The sequence below is a fragment of the Dermochelys coriacea genome, chromosome 1, assembly GCF_009764565.3.
Source record: "Dermochelys coriacea isolate rDerCor1 chromosome 1, rDerCor1.pri.v4, whole genome shotgun sequence".
Taxonomy (NCBI): domain Eukaryota; kingdom Metazoa; phylum Chordata; order Testudines; family Dermochelyidae; genus Dermochelys; species Dermochelys coriacea.
Genome location: NC_050068.2, coordinates 230,695,690 through 230,720,590, shown reverse-complemented (window position 1 = coordinate 230,720,590; position 24,901 = coordinate 230,695,690). Strand labels below are relative to the sequence as shown.

Sequence of the window (24,901 nt, the reverse complement as noted above, 5' to 3'; positions counted from 1 at the left end):
CCTTCAAGAAGATCAACTTCTAGAAACATCAGCTAATGCCCAGGTTCAGAGTCCTAAATGGAAATATGAGACAAGCCTGCTGGATTGATTTTCAGAGGCAATGTCAGTGGAGGCTGTGGATATCCAGCACCTCTGAAAATCAGGCCAGGCCTCTTTTGAAATGTTATTTAATAACTTCTGTGGAACTGTATGGATACTGAGCCAAGAGAAGCATTGCCAGGTGAGCTGTGCTAATACAGGACAGGAATGTAATTTATGGGTGGAGAGTAACTTCTGCCTAAAGCTGAAGGAGATTAGCAAAGTATGTCTATGATAAACATTCAGCAGAAAGCTGTTACATCTCATTTCTTTCACTCTTTGCTGAACAAATGAACACACTTCATTTTTATCATCCCCCGTATTTTTATCCCTCACAGGCTTATCTTGATGTTATAGAGCAGTTTGTACTGAAACAACTCAAACCTGTGGATCTCCATTCATAGGTAGGGTCTCATGCTTAGAGTGAGAATCTAATCACCATCAAGAAAGGGCCAGAGAACATGATATTGCCATTCCCTCCATGAGTAACAGTAATAATTTGAATTTATATAGCTACTTTCTTCTAAGGATTATAAAGGTGGGCAAGTATCACTATACAAATGGGGAAAGCTCAAGCATAAAAACAGTTTTGTTATCCAAGGTTATTCAGCCAAATAAAGCCAGAGTTGGGAATAGGGCTCAGGTCTTCTAACCCTCACTAGACCATGCCTAGGTAACATTGTCAGCGCCAGTAGCCATAATGGGGATAGCGGACCTTAAGTAGTGGCAGCACTAGTTCTAGAAATTATAGGTCAAGAAGCAATAATAGTAAGACTAGTTCATTCATTTTGGAGCTGCAGTTGCTAATTTTTTGCATGAGGTTCTGGTGCTAATAGCTAAAGAGGCAATACTTCCCCTCTCGCAAGCACAGAGTCTGAGTTTAGCAAAAACTTTTAATAAAAAGGAGAGAAGTGACTCAGCATTAATTTGGGAAGACACAACAACTAGGGCTCATAAATACAAACCATGAGCAAAAGATCCACCTCCAAGTAAATTGGGCAGCGTTCTTTCCCCCTCAGGGTCTTAAGTCCAGCAACCCAAAAGTCCCTTTAACGTGCCCATCCCGTCTTTGCATCCCACTCATAGTTGCTGTCCTTGGCCAGTGCAGCCCCAGAATCCAGAGGTTCACATCAGTGATTTCAGCTCTTCGGTGTGCAACAAGACTCTCAATTGAGTCTAAATTAACTTTTTTTTTATACCGTGGAGAGAGGAAGGGTCAAATGGTGTCTAGAACCCACACCACACTACCAAGTACACGTGACTATCCCCACCCTCTCTCAACTCTTTGGGCTTTGGAACCAATGTCCCCTGCCTAGCGAGGGAGGTTTAGACTGGACATTAGGAAAATCTTCCCATCAGGGTAGTTAAGCACTGGAACAAATTGCCCACAGAGGCTGTGGAATCTCCATCATTGGAGGTTCTGGGAACATGCTAGACAAAAACCTGTCGCAAACAGTCTAGTTATTATGTAGTCTTGCCTTGAGTGCAGGGAACTTGACTAGATGACCTATTGAGGTCCCTTCCAGTCCTACACTTCCATGATAGTTTCTACCAATTTGTCCAGTATTAAAGTTAGGCTCACTGTCATATAAATACCAGGTTTGCCTCTGGAACCCATTTTTAAAAAATTGGTGTTGCATTAGCTACCTTCCAGTCATCTGGCACAGAGGTTCATTTCAGCAATAAGTTATATACTCCTATTATTAGCTCTGCAATTTCATATTTGAGGTCCTTCAGAACTCTTGGGTGAATACCATCTGGTCCTGGTGATTTATTACTGTTGAATTTATCAATTTGTTCTAAAACCTTTTCTACTGACACATCAATGTGGTACAATACTTCAGATTTGTCACTAGGGTTGCCAGGCATCTGGTTTTTGACCGGAATGGCTGGTCGAAAAGGGAGCCTGGCAGCTCCAGTTGGCACTGCCGACTGGGCCATCAAAAGTGCGGTCAGTGGCACAGTGGGAGCCCAGGGCTAAGACAGGCTCCTTGCCTTCTCTAGCTCTGCATGGCTCTCAGAAGCAGCTGCATGGGTAGCCAGAGAGGTTATGTGCGTTGTTCCCGCTCCAGTGCTGGCTCCACAGCTCCCATTGGCTGAGAACTGTGACCAATGGGAGCTGCGGGGGTGGTGCCCATGGTTATGAGGACAGCATGCGGCGCCTCCCTAGCCACACATGTGCTTAGGGGATCTGGTGGCTGCTTCCTGGGGGCCACAGTAAGTGCCACTGGGACCCCAACCCCACACACACATCCCCAACCCCCTGCCCCAGCCCTGAGCCCCCTCCTGTACCCCAAACCCCTCATTCCTGGCCCAACCTCAGAGCCCACACCCCAAGCTGGAGCCCTCACCCTCCTTCACCTCAACCACCTGCCCCAGCCTGGTGAAAGTGAGTGAGGATAGGGGAGAGCAAGTGATGGAGGGAGGGGGGATGAAGTGAACAGAGGCAGGGCCTCAGGGAAGGAGCAGGGAAGGGGGCTGGACAGGGGTGTATGGTTTTGTGCCATTAGAAAGTTGGCAACCCTGTCATCCCGAAAGAATAGCTCTGCTATGGGTATCTCCCCCATATCTTCTGCAGTGAGAAGATGCAAAGAGTTCATTTAGCTTCTCCACAATGATCTTGTCTTCCTTTAAAGCTTACATGGGGTTAATTTGACAAGGGATACAGCTCTATCATAAAAGTAAACATAATCCGTGATATGGATAGTTTCCCATTATATTTCCTCACCTGGATTTTCTCAGTCCTCCGTGGGCAGCAGTTTCACCTTGTTAACATGTCAGAACCACAAGACCTCAATCAAGCAGCAGTCAGAGATAATCCACTGCTTCCCAACCTTCCTTGAAATTGGGTTAACAATTAAAAGAGAAAAAGACATGAGGTAATATCTTTTACTGGACCAACTTCTGTTGGTGAGAGAGGCAAGCTTTCAAGCCACACAGAGCTCTTCCTCAGGTCTAGGAAGAGCTGTGTGTCACCTGAAAGCTTGTCATTCTCTCCCCTACAGAAGTTAGTCCAATAAAAGAAATTACCTCACCCATCTTGTCTCTCTAATATCCTGGGACTCACAAAGCTACAACACCGCTGCATACTATTAAAAGAAGAACATTACGATTTAATATTTAAACAACGTTTAATATTTGCACATTAAAAGTGAAATCTGTTCCCTTCATTCATGATCCAGTGCGGTCACAAGTCACTTTGCTATTATTAACATGATCTGAACATACTGGAAATGATTTTATCATCAGATACACTTCTGAGAACAACAGATCACACAATCTGCCATTGCAAAGCTACAGAAATAAAGCTGAGCTAGTATTTAATAATTGAAAAGTTGTTATCAGGTATTTGTATATTGGGGCAGGGTTGGGTGTTTATAAACCTGCCAATTTCATTGCCTATCTGAACCTTAACAAGATACAAGACAAACTTTGGAGCTATTCATTTTGCAAATAAGTCAGTTTGGTGATCAAAATGACAGTACTGGTGCACAAGGTCCTGTATTCATCCATTGCCTTACTCAAAAAACATTGAAATCACTGGAAAGACTCCCCTTGACTTCAACGGGCTTTGGATCAGGTCCACAAATATAGATAGGGCAATTGAAGTACAAACTTTCCACTATTAAGACTAAGAGGGTGGTCAGTGGTTAAATATCAATGCTAATTTAGGGCCTTGATTATTGACCTCACTGATAAGAGTAGTGTAAATTGCAATACAATTTTTATGGTGTGGACATCGGTCCATTTTCTGGACCAAGATCACCACGCTTATTTTACATAGGTTACCAAATAGTCATTTTGTATGGTCACCGTAAGCCTGGATAGAGAGCAGGAGCTGAATTTTTGCACTGACATTACCAACTGCCTACACATCCAGTCTGCATGACGTAATTTATATTTAAAAATTGCTTAAACTCAGCTAGTCTAATGCTATTTCAACACTGCTAAATTTAATCCAAGTTGTTTCTAGTGATAAGATGAAAATTTCTTGTCTTGACAATAACTAATGCAGATTACATGAAGATTCCAACAATCATTTGAAAAACAAAATGATTTTTTTTTGTAGAAACATGAAATAAAAAGGTAAAAATTATATTTATTTCCCCCCCATAAACATTGAACAGTAGGAAAAGGCCAAAGACTGCTTTGGTTTCATCCTCTTCTTAAAAGAGATCATCTCTGAAAAGGCATCAAATGGCATAAATCCAGACAACAGCAGCACTAATTCTTGATTTTAAAATATGCCAGGATTTCTACTTAAGACCTCTGGCAATAAAAATGATGCCTGTGGTCTCTATCCATGCTAAAATCCAAAACAAAAACAATTTTAAAGCTCTTTTTCACCCAGGGGATGCTGCAATATTGCAGGAGCTTCCTTTGCCCAGAAGCTAAAATCCTGACCCAGGTTGCCTCATAAAGACAGCACCGTGAAAAAGTGAGAAAACATCACAGTGAACTGCTCATCTCTTTACCATCGATCATCAGTGTATGCCCTGGCTACACCTTAAAGAAAGTCCCCACCAGTTTTCATATCTCAGTGCAAGCTAAGTAACAGGAGCACCAGTTAAATTTTGACAGTCTTCAGGGAAAGACATAGATGCTTGCTTATCTGATTAACAAAAGGTCACAGTGGACCTCTTCCAGATTATTTTGAATTTTTAAACCACAACCAAATTTTCCCTTTCTCTTCTCGATAATGATTCTTCCGCATTGAACTGCATTTGGCTGGTGCTTCAGACAACATTACAGCTTATTAGAGCTGGTTGGGAGCCACAATTTCCATTCTGCAGGAGAGTCTGACCAAAAAAAAAAAAAAGTGTTCTAAACTAGAATAGAAAGCCAAAATTTCCTGTGGAAAAAAAATCAAGATGGGACATCTAAACATTTAATTTCAATAGCTTTGAAATGTTTCATCAATGTAAAAACATTTCATTTCAAAAAGTGTCATTTCAGTTTATTTTGTTGACATTTATACCATATGAAATCATTACATATATGTATTTTAATAGAATACCAAAAGACAAACAAAAATCAATCAAAATTACTCTGAACACAAAATGTTTTGACTTTTACCCATTGCAAAATTTAGTCAAAAAAAAGAACAAACCAAAACTCTGTTCCTGCAAAAAGTTTTAATTTAGTCAAAACTGCATTGTAACAGAAAAGTGTTCTGTCCATTTTTTTTTTAAACCAGATCTACTATTTAACCCTTGAGGTGGGACCATCGGGGCAAGTGACTCAAATACAACCACTACAGGCTCAAGTCTGTTTCCTCATGCATGGATGAGAGAGAGATGCTGTATTGATTTTCCTCAAAATGGAGAAGGAAACACCAGGCAAATGAAACATCTGAATTCCACTGGTCACCCCTTTTATATGTATGATCAGGATCACTAAGGCAGCAGTTAGAAGGGAGATATTCAAGGCACGTGAGCCTTAATTTGCAAAGGCCTTTATTATGCATTTCACTGTAGACTAGATTGGCCTCTTCCTTTAGCCTGATATTAAGCTGCCATGAATCAACAATGTTCCACCCAAATCCTAAATTTAGAATTTTCCTAATATACTGAAAGCTAATCTGGCAGGAAACAACTGACCCAACTTCCCATGTTCTACTAGGACAGAGGGACTTCCTCCCAATTTAACAACTGACCTCTATTCTATTTAGAGTAGTGGAGAGAACATGGGATTAGTGCAAAGCTCTTTACGCAGGTCGTGAGTTGCAGAGAAATCAGCCATTATATGAAAAGGCACTTTTTTCACATAAGCAGTGCTATATTTTACATGAAATTCAGAGGCAAAGAGTGTGACTAAATAAAGTGCACTCTTTGTGATGCAGTCTGACCAAATTAAGTCTATGCCTTTACCATTAGGCTGTCCCTGGCTCAGCTAACATTTCATTGCTCAGCTGGACTGAGGCCAAGTAAAAGAGAAATACCAGAAATAGGATACCATACTACCCAGACCAAGGATCTTTTCCAGCCTGGCAATTTCTTGCATTTCTATCCATTTATATAGACAGGAATAGCAGCTGCACTGACATAAGCTGAAAAAAAAAATACAAGGGCTATCAATGCTAATGTCTCAGATATTCAGGAAGATCCTCTGCGTATAAGGTTGCAAAGTTACAATGGATACACAGTTTGCCTTTCTCTGAAATAGACAACACTGGCTCCAGAGGATGGAGACAGGATACCCATGGTCTGTGTAGAACCACAGTTCCTATGCTCTTCGACATTTTTGGTAAGTACACTTGTTTTGAAAAGTGTCTATTCTGTATTTTGATGTGCTCAGGTGGGGACACCAACAAGATCCAAAATGACTGTAGGACATATAGCAGAAGGAGAGTAAAATGAAGAATGTGACCTAAGGTTTAGAGGGAAAATAAACCACACCTGATTACTCATAGCCTTGTGAAGGGAGGGGGGTGAGTTCCATAGTAGGTTAGGGTTCTTTTGCTCTGCTGTTTCTGTCATTTGGGTGGTTGCAAGTAAACAGAGAAAGAAATAAAGAGATTTTGTCCTGCTATGCTTCAGGCTGTCTTTTGTTTTACACATTTCCTTCGCTCAGCTGAGCAAATCTGTGCTTGCTTGTGTTTGAGCTGAGAAACAGAAAAAGCCCCAAAGCAGCTGCAGACTTGAAGGTCAGATAGAGCCAGAACAGTCAGCAGTGTTGGTGGGATTACGACTTAGAGCAGTTTTCCAGAAGTGCCAGATGATGCCATCCCATTAGGATTCAGCATTAGTCATGTTCATGAAATGGAGTACTAGATCAGCCACAGTCCCTGAACATCAGACAAGCTTATTTTTAGCTCTGAAGTTAATAGCTTGAGCCCATCTTTATTCATAAGAAAACCAACTGTTTAAGGCTCAAACAAGGTGTTTAAAATATTTTATAGTGCTATGGTTTCCTTTACGGAGTACAGGGTAGGAGATGGATGATGCTCCACTCGCCCATAACAACCCCATCTCAGCACATGTCTGTGTCCCTGGGTGACCCCTCTTACTATAAATCTTGTTTTAGAGTGCATGTGCACGGAGACTGATGTGTTAGCTGGCAGCCTGCCTCCCTTATAGCTACTGACGCTTCTTTGTCGGTTCAGATGTGCTCCAAATCATGCAAAAGACTCACAGCTGAATCAAAGAGCAGGGAGACATGGTGGTTAAGACAGAGGCAGGCAGCACATTTTCCCCCACCATAGAAGCTACAGTTGAATCCAGCTTAACCAGTAAGAGCCCATCCCTGCAAGGTGCTGAATGCCTCCTGTGAGACTCTACGTTTTTTCAGCTCCCATTCACTTCACAGGAGATGTTCAATCTCTTGCAGAGTCAGGTCTCAAGATCAGAGACAGCCAGGTGGGAGGGTGGTGAATCAAGGACTGGAGAGGTGCCCTGTGGTGGCAGCAGCAGAAGCTTCAAATGAAGGCTCGAAAGCTGGGAGATGGAGCAGTAAAAATTTCTCTCCCACCCAGTGCTTCCCCCTCCTTTCCACCAAAGTACATCACCACTTTATTCTACCTGACCCTTTCAGTGACAAGTACTTCCAATGTTGCAAAAGCCATCCCATTCATTGCCCTCCATCACTGCTACGCTTCCCCTGACAGGTCTGTTGGCAGCTCATCTCTGCCTTCACACAGAGCAGGTAGTTCACTGATGTTGCAATGCTTACACGACCCCATTAGTAACAGCACACAGCTACAATCTGTTGTATAAAAAAAGAAATTCAGAATTCATCATTTATTTTACACTGAGTTTATGAAAACTGGAATTTCCTATCAAGATAAAAAGTTCCAAAACTTTCATGGTCTTTCCTTGGGCTCATCCCAGTGCTAGGAGTCTGCAAAGACAACTTTTTCCACAACATAAACTGTCTTTCCCCGCCTCATGCATCAGTTAGGAAGAGTCTGAGAGCCACTGATGCTTTCAGTAGCATTTATTCAGGGAATCAAAGACGAGCCCTGCACTTCCAGGCTACTTTCTGTGCCAGAAATAGCAGCAGAATGCCACAGAAGATTTGAAAGTGTAAGAAGCATGGCCTTTCAGTTCTGGTGCTAAAGTGAGGTTCAGAAAAATCTAGGTTCAACTCCCAGTTCTACCATGCATTTCCTATGTGATCTTGGGCAAGGAGCTTAGGCCCAGATCCTCAGAGATATTTAGGCAACTAACTCCCATCCTTAATCTCTCTGTCTCAGTTCTCCATCTGTAAAATAGGAGAGTGGTACTTCCCTGCCTTCCCGTGGTGAGAATAAAAGGATTAATAGTTGTTCAGATATTGCAGTGGATGTACACACAAACCCAGATCATTCCGACAAAAGGAAGTGACATTTTATAGCTCTCCAATCAAAAGAAAGTTAGGACATGATTTGGACACATTCATCACTTGCATCTTCACAGCACATTAATTCTGGCCATAGTCTAAAATAAAGTTTGGCCCATGGCTGCTTAGAAGTTTTAATTTAAAAAAAACTTTTGGACAAACCCTGAATTCCTTACCCAGTCAAACCTCACATTGGAGACAATGGGAATTTGCCCCATTAAGAACTGAGCAAGGACTATACAGCACATGGCCCCTTGTACACACAGAAGTATCCAATTAAAGCTTTGTAAAATAAAAGCTGGAACATGTGGAAGTTCCTTTCGGCCACTGGTTTCTGCAATAAGAAAAAAAGAAGGTTTTTTAAAAAAAAAAAATCTGCCCTTTCCTTCTTCTCTCATCTTCCTTATTCTCTTCCCTTGCTGCCTTTTCTGATCCTCCCTTTAACTCCTTCCTCAATTCATCTTCCCTCTACTTCCCTCACTTTATTTCTTTGGAGATATTTGGGAGTTCACAGAAATCAACCAATGACCTGGGTCCAGCTTTTCATTTATACTAAGGCCTCTTTATGCCCTGTTGGCAGAATAAAGACCGTTTACTCTCACTTTAAGACCTCTTTATGCTGACAGAGTGTTGTAACATTTACTCCCGTCTTAAGGACCCTTTACACATCCAGAGTAGTGTAAAGGGACCAAAGGAAGGAAACGAGGTAAGCACTGCTCAGTCTTTAGTTAACTCCTGTGTTCAACCTACATTCACCCTGCCCTACATTTATCTTTGAATTTCACTACATCACACTGCCTGGTGCTTGATGGTTCACAGAGATATAAGCACTTTCAAATGTACATTTTTGCTTGGAAGGCTGAACAGTTTTGGCTACTTCCTTTGTTCAGTTAGGTGACAGGTGGGTCAATCAATTCCTTTCAAAAATACTTCTTCATTATCCCATATGTTGAAGGGCAGTAGTGGGAATGCAGCTGAGCCAGCAAAGCTTTTGAGGTGATCTCAAATCTTGTCCCTTGACTCTTTTTATTCCAAATATGCACCGCATAGGTGTTCTTGAAGAGTCTGTGAAGCTCTGAAGAGCTGACCACTTCAAAGTACTTCTTCCAGTCCTGCCAGCGGATGGGATAAAAGGCTTCTCTGGGAAGAGTACTGACTCCTTTACAGCTTTTACTGCTCCGGAGACTCCTGATGGAGCACCATTTTTTGAAAACACGGGTTAAAAGCTGTGGGCCCTGGTGCCCCCAGATCCAGCCGTTGTAATTATCCACATAGTCCTGCATGCAAAGCTCTATGAATTTGTGTTTGGCTTCAAAGGAGAGAAAAGCCCCATTCAATACATATTTGGACTGGGTTCCAAGCACATTGGTGAGGTTCTTTAAGTTCTTAAGGACTATGAAGTCTGTGTCTAAGTAGATACCCCCAAATTTCCACATGATAGCAATTCTACAGGCATCGGAAAGTATGGGTAAGAAATAAGGCTCCCATCTGTGCTGGGCCACTGAATACCAGTCAGCTAGAGGGGTACCAGAGAAAAGGTCATTCAAGTCCAGTGGGCGGATTTCCACATTGGGGAAGCAGCTCAGCAGAGAGAAGCCCCAGTGTTTTGGCAGAGTGAAATTTCTGTTTACCAATCCCTTCATAAGGATGACTATTTTGGTCTCAGGGTGAGCCCTGGCTGCTGATTCAACAGAGCACATAAAGAGAAAACTTGGGTTGGTTCTATCTGAGGTTTCCACAAAAAATATATCCCCAGGTGGTGGAGGTGGCCTGCCAGATACAGTTGGGGGAGGAGAAGGCACAGATCGAGGACATTTGACTTCCAGAGGCAAGCCATAGAGCAGACTCTTGCTTTTGGCATCCTCGGTGATTCTCCAGTAGAACATTATGGAGACAAAGGACATGAACTTAAAGGTGATGATAAACACAGCCCAGAGCTTGTGGTTCATCACCACCCTGCTTAGCTGTAGCACGCAGGTGGGCATTTTGTACATTTTTGCCTCTACCCCGGGGCCTTGTTCTTCCAATAAAAAATAGGGTGATCTGGAAAAAAATAAAGGAAATTATTAAACACAAAACACTAAACCATATTTTGTAACCTTATGCAATTATATATTTTGACTTTCACAATACATCGGTTTATTTTATCAATCACCATTATTATTTATTTGTATTGTGGCAGCATCCAGGGGCCCCAATCAGAAACTGCAGCCCTATTGTGCTAGGCGCAATACAAAACACGTAACCAGAGATCATTACATGCTCCCTTTAACACCATGCAGCCAAATTCTCCTGTCTGTTTACACCCATGCAACTCTATGGATTTCAGTGGGGTTGCATGGAGCAGAAGTTGGCCCATAATTAGCTTTTTCTTTCACCTCAGACCACATTTTTCACCAGACTAACGTAGTAATGATTCTAGAGAGCTGGGAATTGGCAGCTACTGTCTCTGTAGGGCTGCCATCCAAACAATCCTAGAGCCCTGGGAAAAGGTATTGTGTGGAGCAGCTGCAATTGTTAGGACAGGATGTTCATTATTTAATAAGAACAAGGACATTCATTTCCTGACACTGATTGCTGAAGTGAAACCAGCCAGAGAGGTCACATATCCTTCTCAAGAGATCCCAACTACTAGGCGGGAGAAACATGCAACGATCTTTGCTGACCTTGTTCTGCTCTCTCATTCCCTTGTGACACCCCACTGTGCTGCTTTGTTGTTACAAGTCCCACAAGCATAGGTGCTGGAACTAGGGATGCTGCTGCAGGGCTTACAGTTTGGTTCAGTGGCTCTCAATAACCCCCACTATACAAAAAATTGTTCCAGCACACAGTGAGAGCGCATTATCCAGATTGCCCTCGCACTTCTGGCTCTGTTCCACTCTACTCTGACTGGTGCTCTGCTCCCTGATTTCATATTTAGGCCCTGCCAATGAAAATATTGAAATCAGAATTTCACCTCACCCTTCACAACACAGGCCTATGCTCCTGTATCCTCGTTTTACCAAAACCATCTTCCCGGACAGATGGGGAAACAGCCAGTGCCCTTTTCCCTTTCCTGCACCCTATTACGGTCTATACCTCTCCCCTCCCCGCAAAGTATCTCCACAAATGGGGGGAAGCCTGTCTACCCTCACAGTCTGCAGTTGGACCAGGGCACATTACTGCTGTCCCGCTGTTACTAGCTCCGTAATGTTCTGGCCTGGGGCCAAGTCATTCCTCAGAATTCACTGGACAGGATTTCCTGCCATTCAACAAGAGAAGTTATTTGATCTGCCCAGGCCATTCTACTAGGCAATTTATTTTACCTTCTTCTGATTTACATAGTATAGCAGAGCTCCAGCTTTGCCTCAGGGAGTCCTGCACTTCTGAGCAATTAGGGCTTCCCTCAGAGGTTTGCTGTGCCCCTCAGTGTAGCCTCTCTCCCCTCCTACAGGCAAGGGTTACAGCTTCCTGATCCACCTTCCTCACTGGCCAGTCAATGCGTTTGGTGAAAAAGCCCTCTTTAGCCCCCGTCTTCCTTCTCAGGGAGCGTTTTTGTAGCAGTGTGAGGAGGGTTGGGGGGAAACCCAGGCCCGCCCTCTTCTCCAGGTTCCAGCCCAGGGGCCCTAATCACACCGACAACAGGCAATTTTCCTATACTACCGGAGCTATAGCCCTTCCCTGGGCTACTTCCCCAAATAGCCGCTCCTAGCACCCTCCTTGGTGCCTGACCATGCTTGTCCTCCCGGGTCTTTCACTGCACACCTTCTTTCTCCCAGTCTTCCAACAACACACTTTCTTACTCCCAGCTCCTACCAGCTGGCCTCTCTGAAGGAACTTCCTTTTAAACTAGTCCCAGCTGGTTCTAAATGGCCTTCAGGGGATCTGATTAGCCTGTTTCCCTTGATTGCTTCTAATCAGTTCTTAATTGGTTCCAGGTGTCTTATGGAGTCTGCCTGACTTAATTGCTTCTAGCACTTTCCTGACTGCTTAGGGGCAGGCCCTGCCCTGGTCACTCAGGGAATAGAAAACTATTCCAGTGTCCAGTAAGTTTTCCTTCTACCAGACTCCTGCACCCAACTGGTCTGGGTCTGTCACAATAGGCAGATAGAAAAGGAGTACTTGTGGCACCTTAGAGACTAACAAATTTATTAGAACATAAGCTTTCGTGAGCTACAGCTCACTTCATCGGATGCATTTGGTGGAAAAAACAGAGGAGAGATTTATATACACACACACAGAGAACATGAAACAATGGGTTTATCATACACACTGTAAGGAGAGTGATCACTTAAGATAAGCCATCACCAGCAGCAGGGGGGGGGGAAAGGAGGGAAACCTTTCATGGTGACAAGCAAGGTAGGCTAATTCCAGCAGTTAACAAGAACAGCTGAGGAACAGTGGGGGGTGGGGTGGGGGGGAGAAATACCATGGGGAAATAGTTTTACTTTGTGTAATGACTCATCCATTCCCAGTCTCTATTCAAGCCTAAGTTAATTGTATCCAGTTTGCAAATTAATTCCAATTCAGCAGTCTCTCGTTGGAGTCTGTTTTTGAAGCTTTTTTGTTGAAGGATAGCCACTCTTAGGTCTGTGATCGAGTGACCAGAGAGATTGAAGTGTTCTCCAACTGGTTTTTGAATGTTATAATTCTTGACGTCTGATTTGTGTCCATTCATTCTTTTGCGTAGAGACTGTTCAGTTTGGCCAATGTACATGGCAGAGGGGCATTGCTGGCACATGATGGCATATATCACATTGGTAGATGCGCAGGTGAACGAGCCTCTGATAGTGTGGCTGATGTGATTAGGCCCTATGATGGTATTCCCTGAATAGATATGTGGACAGAGTTGGCAACGGGCTTTGTTGCAAGGATAGGTTCCTGGGTTAGTGGTTCTGTTGTGTGGTGTGTGGTTGCTGGTGAGTATTTGCTTCAGATTGGGGGGCTGTCTGTAAGCAAGGACTGGCCTGTCTCCCAAGATCTGTGAGAGTGATGGGTCGTCCTTCAGGATAGGTTGTAGATCCTTGATGATGCGTTGGAGAGGTTTTAGTTGGGAGCTGAAGGTGATGGCTAGTGGCGTTCTGTTATTTTCTTTGTTGGGCCTGTCCTGTAGTAGGTGACTTCTGGGTACTCTTCTGGCTCTGTCAATCTGTTTCTTCACTTCAGCAGGTGGGTATTGTAGTTGTAGGAATGCATGATAGAGATCATGCATATAGGCAGATAGAAACTCTTCAGGAATTTAAAGCACTCAGCTCTACCTACTGCATGTAGCGGCATCTAATAAATCCCAACGAAGCAGTGACCTTTGCCTCATAATTAAACGCATTTATCTCAAACACGTCATCTTCCTGATACATTAATGGTAATTGAAACTGCTAAATAGCAGAAACACATTCTTTGCTGCAGCTGACCAGCCAGGGAAGTGATCAAGTGTTGCTGAAGAAGCCAGATTAGGAGGACAGGGTGGGTGGGACAGATAGCTGTCATTCTCTTTGCTCAGAGACCACAGCTAACAGGAACAGGCAGTGCTGCGAGAAGCAACATGTTGTTTTCAGCGCTGCCATCTTTCCAAAAAAAAAAAAAAAAAAACAATTAAAATGTATCATTGGTAACAGTTGGCTTCAGTTCTCTTTTAAAAAACTTTCCATTCTGAAGAAATCATTTTAGTCAGTAACACCTTGATGGGACTCCTCATTGCTAGGGCTGGCTAGAAAACAATTTTGTTTTGCAGAAATTTTTGAAATCTTTCAAGAGAGCGAAAGACACCACCTAGGCCCCAAAGTGGCCAATAGCCCAGTGGTTAGGGATGGAGAAGACCCACATTCAGCTTCCACCTCAGCCTGATTGGGGCAGGGACTCGCTCTAATCGGCAGGCTATAGAGCAGGGGTGGGCAAACTATAGCCCGTGGGCTGAATCCGGCCCCTCAGGGCTTTGGATCTGGCCTGTGGGATTGCCCCCCGTGGTGCCAAAGGCCCCGTGCCATTCTCAGAAGTGGTTGGCACCACGTCCCTGGGGCCCCGGGAGCAGGCAGAGGGCTCCGTGCATTGCCCTTGCCTCCAGGCACTACTCCCTGCAGCTCCCATTGGCCAGGAACAGGGAACCGTGGCCAATCGGAGCTTCGGGGGAGGTACGTGGAGGCGTGGCAAGGGCAGTGCATGGAGCCCTGTGCCCTCCCCTCTCCCAGGAGCCATGCAGGTACGTGGTTCCGGCTGCTTCCCGGAGCAGCACAGCATGGGGCCAGGGCAGGGAGGCAGGCAGCCTGCCCTGGCCCTGGTGCATGTCGCTGCCACCCTGGAGCCACTTTAGGTAAACGGCACCAGGCAGGAGCCTGCACCCTGAACCCCTCCTGCACCCAACTCCCCGCCTGCACCCCAACTCCCTGCCCTGAGCCCCCTGCTGCACCCTGCACCCCAACTCCCTGCCCTGAGCTCCCTCCCGCAGTCCGCACCCCTCCTGCATCCCTGTCCTGAGCCCCCTCCTGCACCCCAACCTCCTTCCCTGAGCCCCCTCATGCACCCCTCCTCTGCCTCAATCCCTTGCCCTGAGCCCGTTCCTGCACACCGCACCCCCTCCCACACCCCAACCCCAGGGAAATGCATAAAATTTCCCCACCCAGATGTGGCGTTTGGCCCAAAATGTTTGCCCACCCCGCTATAGAGTGAGTCTTTTTCAGTTTCTCCTGTTGGATCTATTCCACTTTGTACAAATAATTAAATATCCACTGGGCCAGAAAGAGAGAGTGACTTTATAGGCTGGCGATTAAGACAGCTCTCGAAGATCCTGTGCTCCCATCCGTACTACAAGGTGAAATGAGTAAACCATGGCAGAAATGGAGCAAAACTGAGTCACCCAAATTCTTTAGTCTGGAAAGGAACCAATCAGAACTGGACAATTAGTGTTTCCCCATTTTTTCCAGAAGCATTTGATATTGTTGAGACATAGGCAAGTTGTTAGAGCTGAGTAAATACAAAACCAAAAGACAGAAATAAAAAAGGCTGGTTTTGAATCAACTGCAGCTTAGATTCCCCGCCCCCCCCCCCCGGCGCTGAAATAAAAACAAAAAAGATTTCATTTGAGTTGAGCAAAATGACATTTTCCAAATGAAATTTGATTAGAACTGACATTTAGGGAACAAACCATTTCTTTCCAGACAAAAATGTCAAAAAGGGCGATTTTGAAAATGTCAAAATGAACAGTTTTGATTTTTTTTTTAAAGCTTAATTTATTTATTTGGCTGAAACGGTTTGCCAAATGTGACCCAAATTCACCAATGCATTTTAGAGCAACCAAAATTTTTTTTTTTGGTGAATTTATTATTTGCTGAAAAATTGTCACTCAGCCATAGCAAGGGTCATATTTTCCACAGTATTAGGTATCAGGCCTACAGGTGCTGGAAATTGACCACACATTCCAGTGTGAGCATGACATGAAGTGCAATCTGCTAGACAAAACTCATTAAAATGTGTCAAGACTACTGTGAACTCAGCAAAAATGTCATTTGGAGAGGACACATTTCCTTTACAATAAACTAGCTGCTAGGGGAGACCATTGACCATTATAGTTCTGACCTACCTTGTATAGCCAAACCCTATGAATCTGAACAGTTAGCAAAAGGAATCATTAGGGACAAAATTAGATCAGAGAAAGGTTGCTTGCAAAATCAAATCCAGTTCTTGCAAAGGACAGTGGATATTTGCAAAGCTAATGAAATTTGTGCACAGACAATTAACAGAGAGAAAAACGTATAATATGTCAAAACTAGGATCGGTGGAGTGCGATATCACTGTTGCTGTCCAGGGTGTTCCAAAAGTGCTTTGTCCACTGTCCTGCTTCTATTGCTTGGGTCCTGCAAGGAAAAGGGGAAGCCTTTTCAGAGACCACAAAAAGGTTCCACACCCAGAGGCTCCCTTTTCTCCAGGCAACATGGTTGGGAGAAGGTGGCTGTCACAGGCCTTGTGCTGCAGATGGCAAGAAGGTTTACCCTGTTGGGGAGCCCCCCTTGATGAGTATTAGTTCAGAGAGGGGTTTGTTTGTTTGTTTGTTTTGGGGTGGGGGAGAAGGGGAAGAATGACAGAGAATCCACTACTGCCCTGGCAACCAACTCCTGCCTGGTTTGGTCCCTGTGATGGAAATTAATTGCATGGGGAGTGGGGAAGAGTGTTTTTGTTTTTTTAAAGAAATATCTCTCTACCCAGCAACGGTTCTGCCCCACATATATAGGGCAAATCCACCGTTAATCAGGATGTGAAACAGCAAAAAAGCAAGACTGTCCCACAGAGATCGAGACCAAAGTGGGCTGAGAAACTGAAATTCACTGCATGGAAAACTTCAAGTTAAAAAAAAAAAACCAAAAACCAACAACAGTCATCACAAATTGAGACAAAAAAAGTTAAAAAAAAAGTGTACTGAACTGAAATTCTGAAATATTTGTTTTGGAAACCTCAAAATGTTCCCGCTGCCTGGGCAGCAGGAACGAAACAGTATTTCCAAAACTGAGTATGTCTCCTCTCCCCAGAAGGCCAGCCAACAAGATAGGCAGGTGGGATGGCTGACAGGAAACCAGATGCGCAGGCAGGCTGACCAGCATTTTCAAATGGAAAAGTGTTCCCTTGTAAAGGAATAACTAAAGACAGAATTTGACATCAGTCTTGATACCCCTTTCATGTTGTCATCTCACAGACATCTCTGGGCCTTCTTCCATGCTGCTCCCTATGTATGACCATGAGGTGGTCGAGTTCAAAATCCTGACAAAAGGAAGAAAGGAGAGCAGCAGAATACGGACCCTGGACTCTTCAGAAAAGCAGACTTTGACTCCCCTAGGGAACAGACAGACAGGATCCCCTGGAAGGCTAATATGAGGGGGAAAGGAGTCCAGGAGAGCTGTCTGTATTTGAAAGAAGCCTTGTTGAGGGTGCAGGAACAAACCATCCCAATGTGCAGAAAGAATAGCAAATATGGCAGGCGACCAGCTTGGCTTAACAGAGAAATCTTCAGTGAGCTTAATCACAAAAAGGAAGCTTACAAGAAGTGGAAACTTGGACAGATGACAAGGGAGGAGTATAAAAATATTGCTTGAGCATGCAGGAATGTAATCAGGAAGGCCAAAGCACAACTGGAGTTGCAGCTAGCAAAGGATGTGAAGGGTAACAAGAAGGGTTTCTGCAGGTACTTTAGCAACAAGAAGGTGGTCAGGGAAAGTGTGGGACCCTTAATGAATGGGGGGGCAACCTAGTGACACATGTGGAAAAAGCTGAAGTACTCAATGGGGAGGAACCGAGCAGCCCTCAGTGGTGAAAAAACAGGTTAAGGACTATTTAGAAAAGCTGGACGTGCACAAGTCCATGGGGCCAGATGCAATGCATCTGAGGGTTCTGAGGAAGTAGGCTAATGTGATTGCAGAGCAACTGGCCATTATCTTTGAAAACTTGTGGCGATCGGGGGAAGTCCTGGATGACTGGAAAAAGGCTAATGTAGTGCCCATCTTTAAAAAATGGAAGAAGGAAAATCCTGGGAACTACAGACTGGTCAGCCTCACCTCAGTCCCCAGAAAAATCATGGAGCAGGTCCTCAAGGAATCCATTTTGAAGCACTTGGAGGAGAGGAAGGTGATTAGGAACTGTCAACATGGATTCACCAAGGGCAAGTCAAGCCTGACCAACCTGATTGCCTTCTATATTGAGATAACTGGCTCTGTGGATATGAGGAAAGCGGTGGATGCAATATACCTTGACTTTAGCAAAGCTTTTGATACGGTCTCCCACAGTATTCTTGCCAGCAAGTTAAAAAAGTATGGATTGGATGAATGGACTATAAGGTAGATAGAAAGCTGGCTAGATCATCGGGCTCAATGGGTAGTGATCAATGGCTCGATGTCTAGTTGGCAGCCAGTATGAAGTGGAGTGTCCCAGGGGTCAGTCCTGGGGCCAGTTTTGTTCAACATTTTCATTAGTGATCTGAATGATGGGATGGATTGCAAGTTCGCGAATGTCACTAGATGGGGTGAATGGATGAGTCATTACACAAAGTAAAACTATTTCCCCATGGTATTTCTCCCTCCCACCCCACCCCCCACTGTTCCTCTGATATTCTTGTTAACTGCTGGAATTAGCCTACCTGCTTGTCACCATGAAAGGTTTTCCTCCTTTCCCCCCCCTGCTGTTGGTGATGGCTTATCTTAAGTGATCACTCTCCTTACAGTGTGTATGATAAACCCATTGTTTCATGTTCTCTGTGTGTGTGTATATAAATCTCTCCTGTTTTTTCCACCAAATGCATCCGATGAAGTGAGCTGTAGCTCACGAAAGCTTATGCTCTAATAAATTTGTTAGTCTCTAAGGTGCCACAAGTACTCCTTTTCTTTTAGATGGGGTGAGAGGTAGATGCGCTGGAGGGTAGGAATAGGGTCCAGAATGACGACCTAGACAATTTGGAGGATTGGGCCAAAAGAAATCTGATAAGGTTCAACAAGGACAAGTGCAGAGTCCTGCACTTAGGACAGAAGAATCCCATGCACTGCTACAGGCTGGGGACTTACTGGCTAAGCGGCAGTTCTGCAGAAAAGAACCTGGGGATTACAGCGGACAAGAAGCTGGATATAAGTCAACAGTGTGCCCTTGTTGCCAAGAAGGCTAATGGCATATTGGGCTGCATTAGTAGGAGCATTGCCAGCAAATCGAGGGAAGTGATTATTCCCCTCTATTCTGCACTGGTGAGGCCACATGTGGAGTATTGTGTCCAGTTTTGGGCCCCCCACTACCCAAAGGATGTGGATAAATTGGAGAGAGTCCAGTGGAGGGCAATGAAAATGATTAGGGGCCTGGAGCACACGACTTATGAGGAGAGGCTGAGGGAACAGGGGTTATTTAGTCTGCAGAAGAGAAGAGTGAGGGGGGATTTGATATCAGCCTTCAACTATCTGAAGGGAGGTTCCAAAGAGTGGAGAGCTAGGCTGTTCTCAGTGGTGGCAGATGACAGAACAAAGAGCAATGGTCTCAAACTGCAGTGGGGTTGGATATTAAGAAAAAACTATTTCACTAGGAGGGTGGTAAAGTGCTGGAAAGGTTACCTAGGGAGGTGGTGGACTTTCCATCCTTAGAGGTTTTTAAGGCCCAGCTTGACAAAGTCTTGGCTGGGATGATTTAGTTGGGGTTGGTCCTGCTTTGAGCAGGGGGTTGGACTAGATGACCTCCTAAGGTCTCTTCCAACTTTACTCTTCTAAGATTCTGTGGAACATATTCCCCAAACCTGTTCACTAAGTCCTCTTACCTCATTCAAATCCTTTCTAAAAATGTACTTGTGCTGTCTTGCAAATGAATGCAAAAAAAAAAAAAACCAAAAACCCCAACACAACAACAAAACCCATCCACACATGCATATTTAGTAACAATTAAGGTTGGATAAGGACACACTAGGCTAACCCAAAACCTGAAAAGCAAAGAAATAAGTAGATAAGAGGAAAAGTCCTTGCCTTCCTTGCCATTTTCACATCACATACAGTGCTGTTGATGATAAACTTTAATAAGGCTTTCACTTCCACTTCCTCAACAACATGTACAGCAAAGTGCAGATCCCAGAGAGCTTTTGTTGTTTTTACAAAGCATATCCAAAAACAGGTGAGACAATCCAGTGAAAAACTGCAACCAAGGGGGTCATTTTGGAACACTTACCATCATTTCTATATCAAATGAATTTGCATCAAACAGCCATGAAAAATTCAAATAGTGCTCAAAGTTTTGTCCTATGCCATTTTATTGGGATTTTTATAAATGAAAGGTTTAAAGCTCCTGCTAAACTGAAATGACCAGTCCCTCCATAAAACACACAAACACTTGCACACTTTTTTTAAAATTAATGGAACCATCAAGCTATACACTTGCCTTACTGCAAAAGTGTATGAACTTATTGTCAGTCTCATAGATTCATAGATACTAAGGTCAGAAGGGACCATTCTGATCATCTAGTCCGACCTCCTGCACAGCGCAGGCCACAGAATCTCACCCACCCACTCCTACGAAAAACCTCACCTATGTCTGAGCTATTGAAGTCCTTAAATCATGGTTTAAAGACTTCAAGGAGCAGAGAAGCCTCCCTCAAGTCACCCATGCCCCTGCTACAGAGGAAGGCGAAAAACCTCCAGGACCTCTCCAATCTGCCCTGGAGGAAAATTCCTTCCCGACCCCAAATACGGCAATCAGCTAAACCCTGAGCATATGGGCAAGATTCAGCAGTCACATACTACAGAAAATTCTTTCCTGGGTAACTCAGATCCCATCCATCTAATACCCCATCTCAGGGGATTAGGCCTATTTACCCTGAATATTTAAAGATCAATTACTTACCAAAATCCCATTATCCCATCATACCATCTCCTCCATAAACTTATCGAGTAGAATCTTAAAACCAGATAGATCTTTTGCCCCCACTGCTTCCCTTGGAAGGCTATTCCAAAACTTCACTCCTCTGGTGGTTAGAAACCTTCGTCTATTTCAAGTCTAAACTTCCTGGTGGCCAGTTTATACCCATTTGTTCTTGTGTCCACATTGGTGCTGAGCTGAAATAATTCCTCTCCCTCGCCTGTATTTATCCCTCTGATATATTTATAGAGAGCAATCATATCTCCCCTCAACCTTCTTTTAGTTAGGCTAAACAAGCCAAGCTCCTTAAGTCTCCTTTCATAAGACAAGTTTTCCATTCCTCAGATCATCCTAGTAGCCCTTCTCTGTACCTGCTCCAGTTTGAATTCATCCTTTTTAAACATGGGAGACCAGAACTGCACACAGTATTCTAGGTGAGGTCTTACTGGTGTCATTTAGAATTTCGACTCATCTCTTTAAAGGCAGGGAACAGGTTTGCCTGTTTAGTGAGACACTGAGCAAATTTTAATGTACTTTTAGTTAATATTAACAAAGTTAAGATCACTGATGCCAATGTTATGGCTGTTTCTGTGTAAGATTAAATTAGATGTACCACTGATGTGGTTTCTAGGTTAAAGGTGGTCTTGTATATTTGATGCCATGTATGATTAACAATGTACAAAAGAATCAAGTTTTTAAAAACTCACCATATGAAGTCTGCGTAGCAACATGCATAGAAATATAGAAACCCTGACAACCACCAAGTCTACCATTGGAGGTTTTCCAAAAAGCAAGGGCAGCATTACAGGTAAGTTACATTATCCTTGTGGCATGCAGATATCTGTAAAAATGTTACACTTGTATGAGAAGATCTCCAAATGCTGGCCCATTGGCTGGTATTAGTTACATTCATAAGAAGCAAATATTTTTCCATTATTGAAATTTTAACAAGAAAATGGCATTCCTGTTTCTCATATTCCTCTATTTTAGAATGTATTACCAGATCTAATACATGGATTAAATTATTAAGTGTCATGATACATGGAGATATTCCAAATTACCAAATTGGTTATTATTATATTTTGGCAAATCTGCACATTCTGCATTTATCTCCAACACTGAAAGTGGGGCGGGGGAAATGCCATTACAAATTTGAAAAACTAAACATATTACTGCTCTTTTTTTCTTTGGGGCCTGATCCAAAGCACTTTCAGGTCAATGGCAGTCTGTCCTCTATTTTGTTGTACTGCAGGCAGAAGACAGTGAGCGACAATAAACATGGTACTCCACAAATTTTTTTTTTTTTTTAAACAAAGTCACTAGTTAAGAGTACAGTACCCGGATGGTGCACAGAAAACTACACAAAACAATCAAAGGCAGAAAGTGAAAGAGAGTTACTGTAGTCACTTAAACAATCAGGGGAATGTAGTTAGATTGATACAAGTCTCTAAAGGTTACAGGAGCCCCTCCACTTTCATCCCATTTTGTACATTTGAAACAGTTACCTATTAGTTTAAAATGATGTTGCTTGCATGTGTCTCCTGGCCTCTTTTACAGTTTGATCACAAGTTCTTTATTACCTGCAATCTTCTCTTCCCCTGCATCACACAATTAGTCCTGTGAACAACAACTCTGGTATTTTGTACTGCATTAGCTTATGTTATTCACTGGTGCATTATGAAATGTTCACAAGGAATCATCATGATGACAGGTAATATCTGATGCATACAGGTGTTCTGCTTATAACAGCATCAGTAATAAATGACAAGCAAAAGCTAATCATGTACCTCACATACAATTAAAGAGAACTGCAAACACATTTAAAAAAAAATCTATGGGGATTTATCAGCATGATTTTCTGAATGGCAGAAACAGTGTGTTTGACAAATAAAGGCAGGTTTACAGACTATAGCCTACAGCAGGGTTTCTCAATCAGTGGGTCAGGACCCAAAATTGGGTTGCCAAAATGTTTTGAAGAGTCACGTGGCAGCTTTTTGTGGCGCCTGTTCCATGGGGCTGGCTGGGCTCGCTTCCCTGCTCCAGGCACTGCATCCTCTGGGGTCCCAACACCACTAGGTTTAGCCCAGCTGTCATGATGATGGGAGGCCAGGTAGGACAAATGTGAGTGATGGGCACTGCAACCCCCTGAACCAGGTCATAACTCCACTCTCACAAATTTGATCCAGTTGGGAGCATGGACCCAAACCTGAGCGACACTGCAACCCTGGAAGCTGCAATGCCTGGAGTGGAGAGCCAGCCCCACAGCACAGGAGCTGCAGGACCCACCACTGTGTGAGAAGTGCTGGGCAGGACTCCATAGATTAAATCTTTTTGGGGGGGAGAAAAAGAAAAAAGGGTCATTTCAGTTCCGCACAGGGCCAGGATATTTTTCCTCCTTCAGCAAGATGGAGGCGCCATCACTACAGGTTCTCAGTGTCCGTATCAAAATGGCACTGGAAAAAATGCCAACAAGACTCAGTGACCCAAAATCCACCAAAGAACATGTGATGAGAGGACAATCCCTTCCTCAAAGCTTTTACAATTTAAGTGAGAATTAGCAATATGGCACAGAGGTTGATTTTGATCCATTGCCTCTCTCTCTCTCACACACACACATACACACACACAGCAACCAAATTCACAGTCTACACTACAGAGTTTTGTCATCAAAACAGTAAAGGTGTACACACTGCGATGCAACTTTTGGCAGCAAAGATGCCCTGTTTTGGTGACAAAATAAAACCACCCTGACAAGAGACATAAGGCTTTTTGTGCAAAATTTTTGTTGCCAAAGTGCCAATGTAGACACCATGCTTGATTTTTTCGCTTTAATTGGCCTCCAGGAGGTGTCCCACAATGTCCATCCTGACCGCTTTGGTCAGCAGTTTGAACTCCACTGCCCTGCAGCCAGGTAACATTCATCCGCCCGTCTCCCTTAGAAGCCCTGGGAATTTTTGAAATTCCATTTCCTGTTGGCTCGGCATGGAGAGGTCTCATTGCATCTTCCCAGGTGACCATGGCAGCTTATTGCAGCAAACGTTCTCCCGCTTGGACCACTCTGGAGCTGCTGGATCTGCTCAGTATATGAGGAGAGGAGGCTGTGCAGTCCCAGCTACATTAGAGTCGTAGGAATTTTGATACCTACGGACAGATCTCTCAAGATGTGTGCAAAAAGAGCTGTCATCAGGACACGCTGCAGTGCGGAGCGAAGGTAAAGGAGCTGAGGCAGGCGCACCATAAAGTGAGGGAAGCAAACTGTCGCTGCAGTGCTGCGCCTAAGACCTGCCAGTTCTACAAGAAGCTGGACACTATCCTCAGTGGCGATCCCACCTCCAATTGCCAAGAGCCCTGTGGATACTTCGGTGGGCCTAGAAGCAGTGGAAAGAGGACCTAACCCAGAGGATGAAGTCATTGATGAAGAGGTGGAGTTAGATGACACTGTGGAGCTCCCGGCAGGGTCGCCCAGTGGGGCAAGCAGCCAGGAACTATTCACCACTCCAGAACTGTCAGTCTAGCCAGTCTCAGCAGTTGCTCTCCAGCGAGCAAGAAGCAGGAGAGGAGACTCCTGGTAAGTGGCTGTGGTTTGTGTAGTGCAGAGGTGGGTTCAGGGTATAGAAATGTATAAGGCTGGCTATATTTCTGTGTGCTGGACATTCCCCTGTGCAGCTAATCAGTACCGCGGAACGGGGTGTTGATGCACGACCAGATCTCACGGGAATCCTACAGAAAGATCTCTAGGAAATTTTCCTGGAGGTAATCGGTAATCCTCTGCCGAGGGATCCTTGGCAGAATTGCTTTGTTCCTTCCCCCATTGTAGGAAACTTTCCCACGCCATTCGGCAATCACTTGTGCAGGTACCAGAGTGGCACACAGGCGAGCAGCATCGGAACCAAAGTGGAAGCCACAAGCATGTAGTAGATGTGCCCTTGCTTCCCTGCTTACCCTCAGGAGTGAGATATCTGCTACAATGACCCCTGGCTGTGGAAAAGTGTGGGAGACTTTTTGAATTTTTTCCTTAGTCAGCTGCAATGCAACCCTTGCGGAGTACTCTTTTCCCCATGTAGAGCACTCCCCCGCAGCCAACACTCACCATGCTTTGGGTGTTCGCTGAGATTTGTGCTTGCCAAGGGTCAGTGAGAAAGTGATTGTTATGTTACCAGAGGTGTATTTT

At 44.1% G+C, this 24,901-nt stretch overlaps 1 protein-coding gene across 4 annotated transcripts in view; it reads right to left on the bottom strand.

The window, feature by feature from the left end:
* Positions 1-4,736: 4,736 nt before the first annotated feature.
* Positions 4,737-24,901, bottom strand: part of A4GALT (alpha 1,4-galactosyltransferase (P blood group)) — a 66,651-nt gene continuing 46,486 nt past the window's right edge. For 2 of the 4 annotated variants that reach the window (XM_043515963.1, XM_038386604.2), the window contains exon 2: positions 4,737-10,440. In XM_043515963.1, the coding sequence (XP_043371898.1) occupies positions 9,318-10,391 (1,074 nt within the window). In that variant the 5' untranslated portion in view covers positions 10,392-10,440 and the 3' untranslated portion in view covers positions 4,737-9,317. Of the gene's footprint in view, positions 10,441-11,702; positions 12,099-12,141; positions 12,189-24,901 lie in introns of those variants that run through there. The other 2 variants (XM_038386603.2, XM_038386605.2) reach the window with 2 other exon arrangements.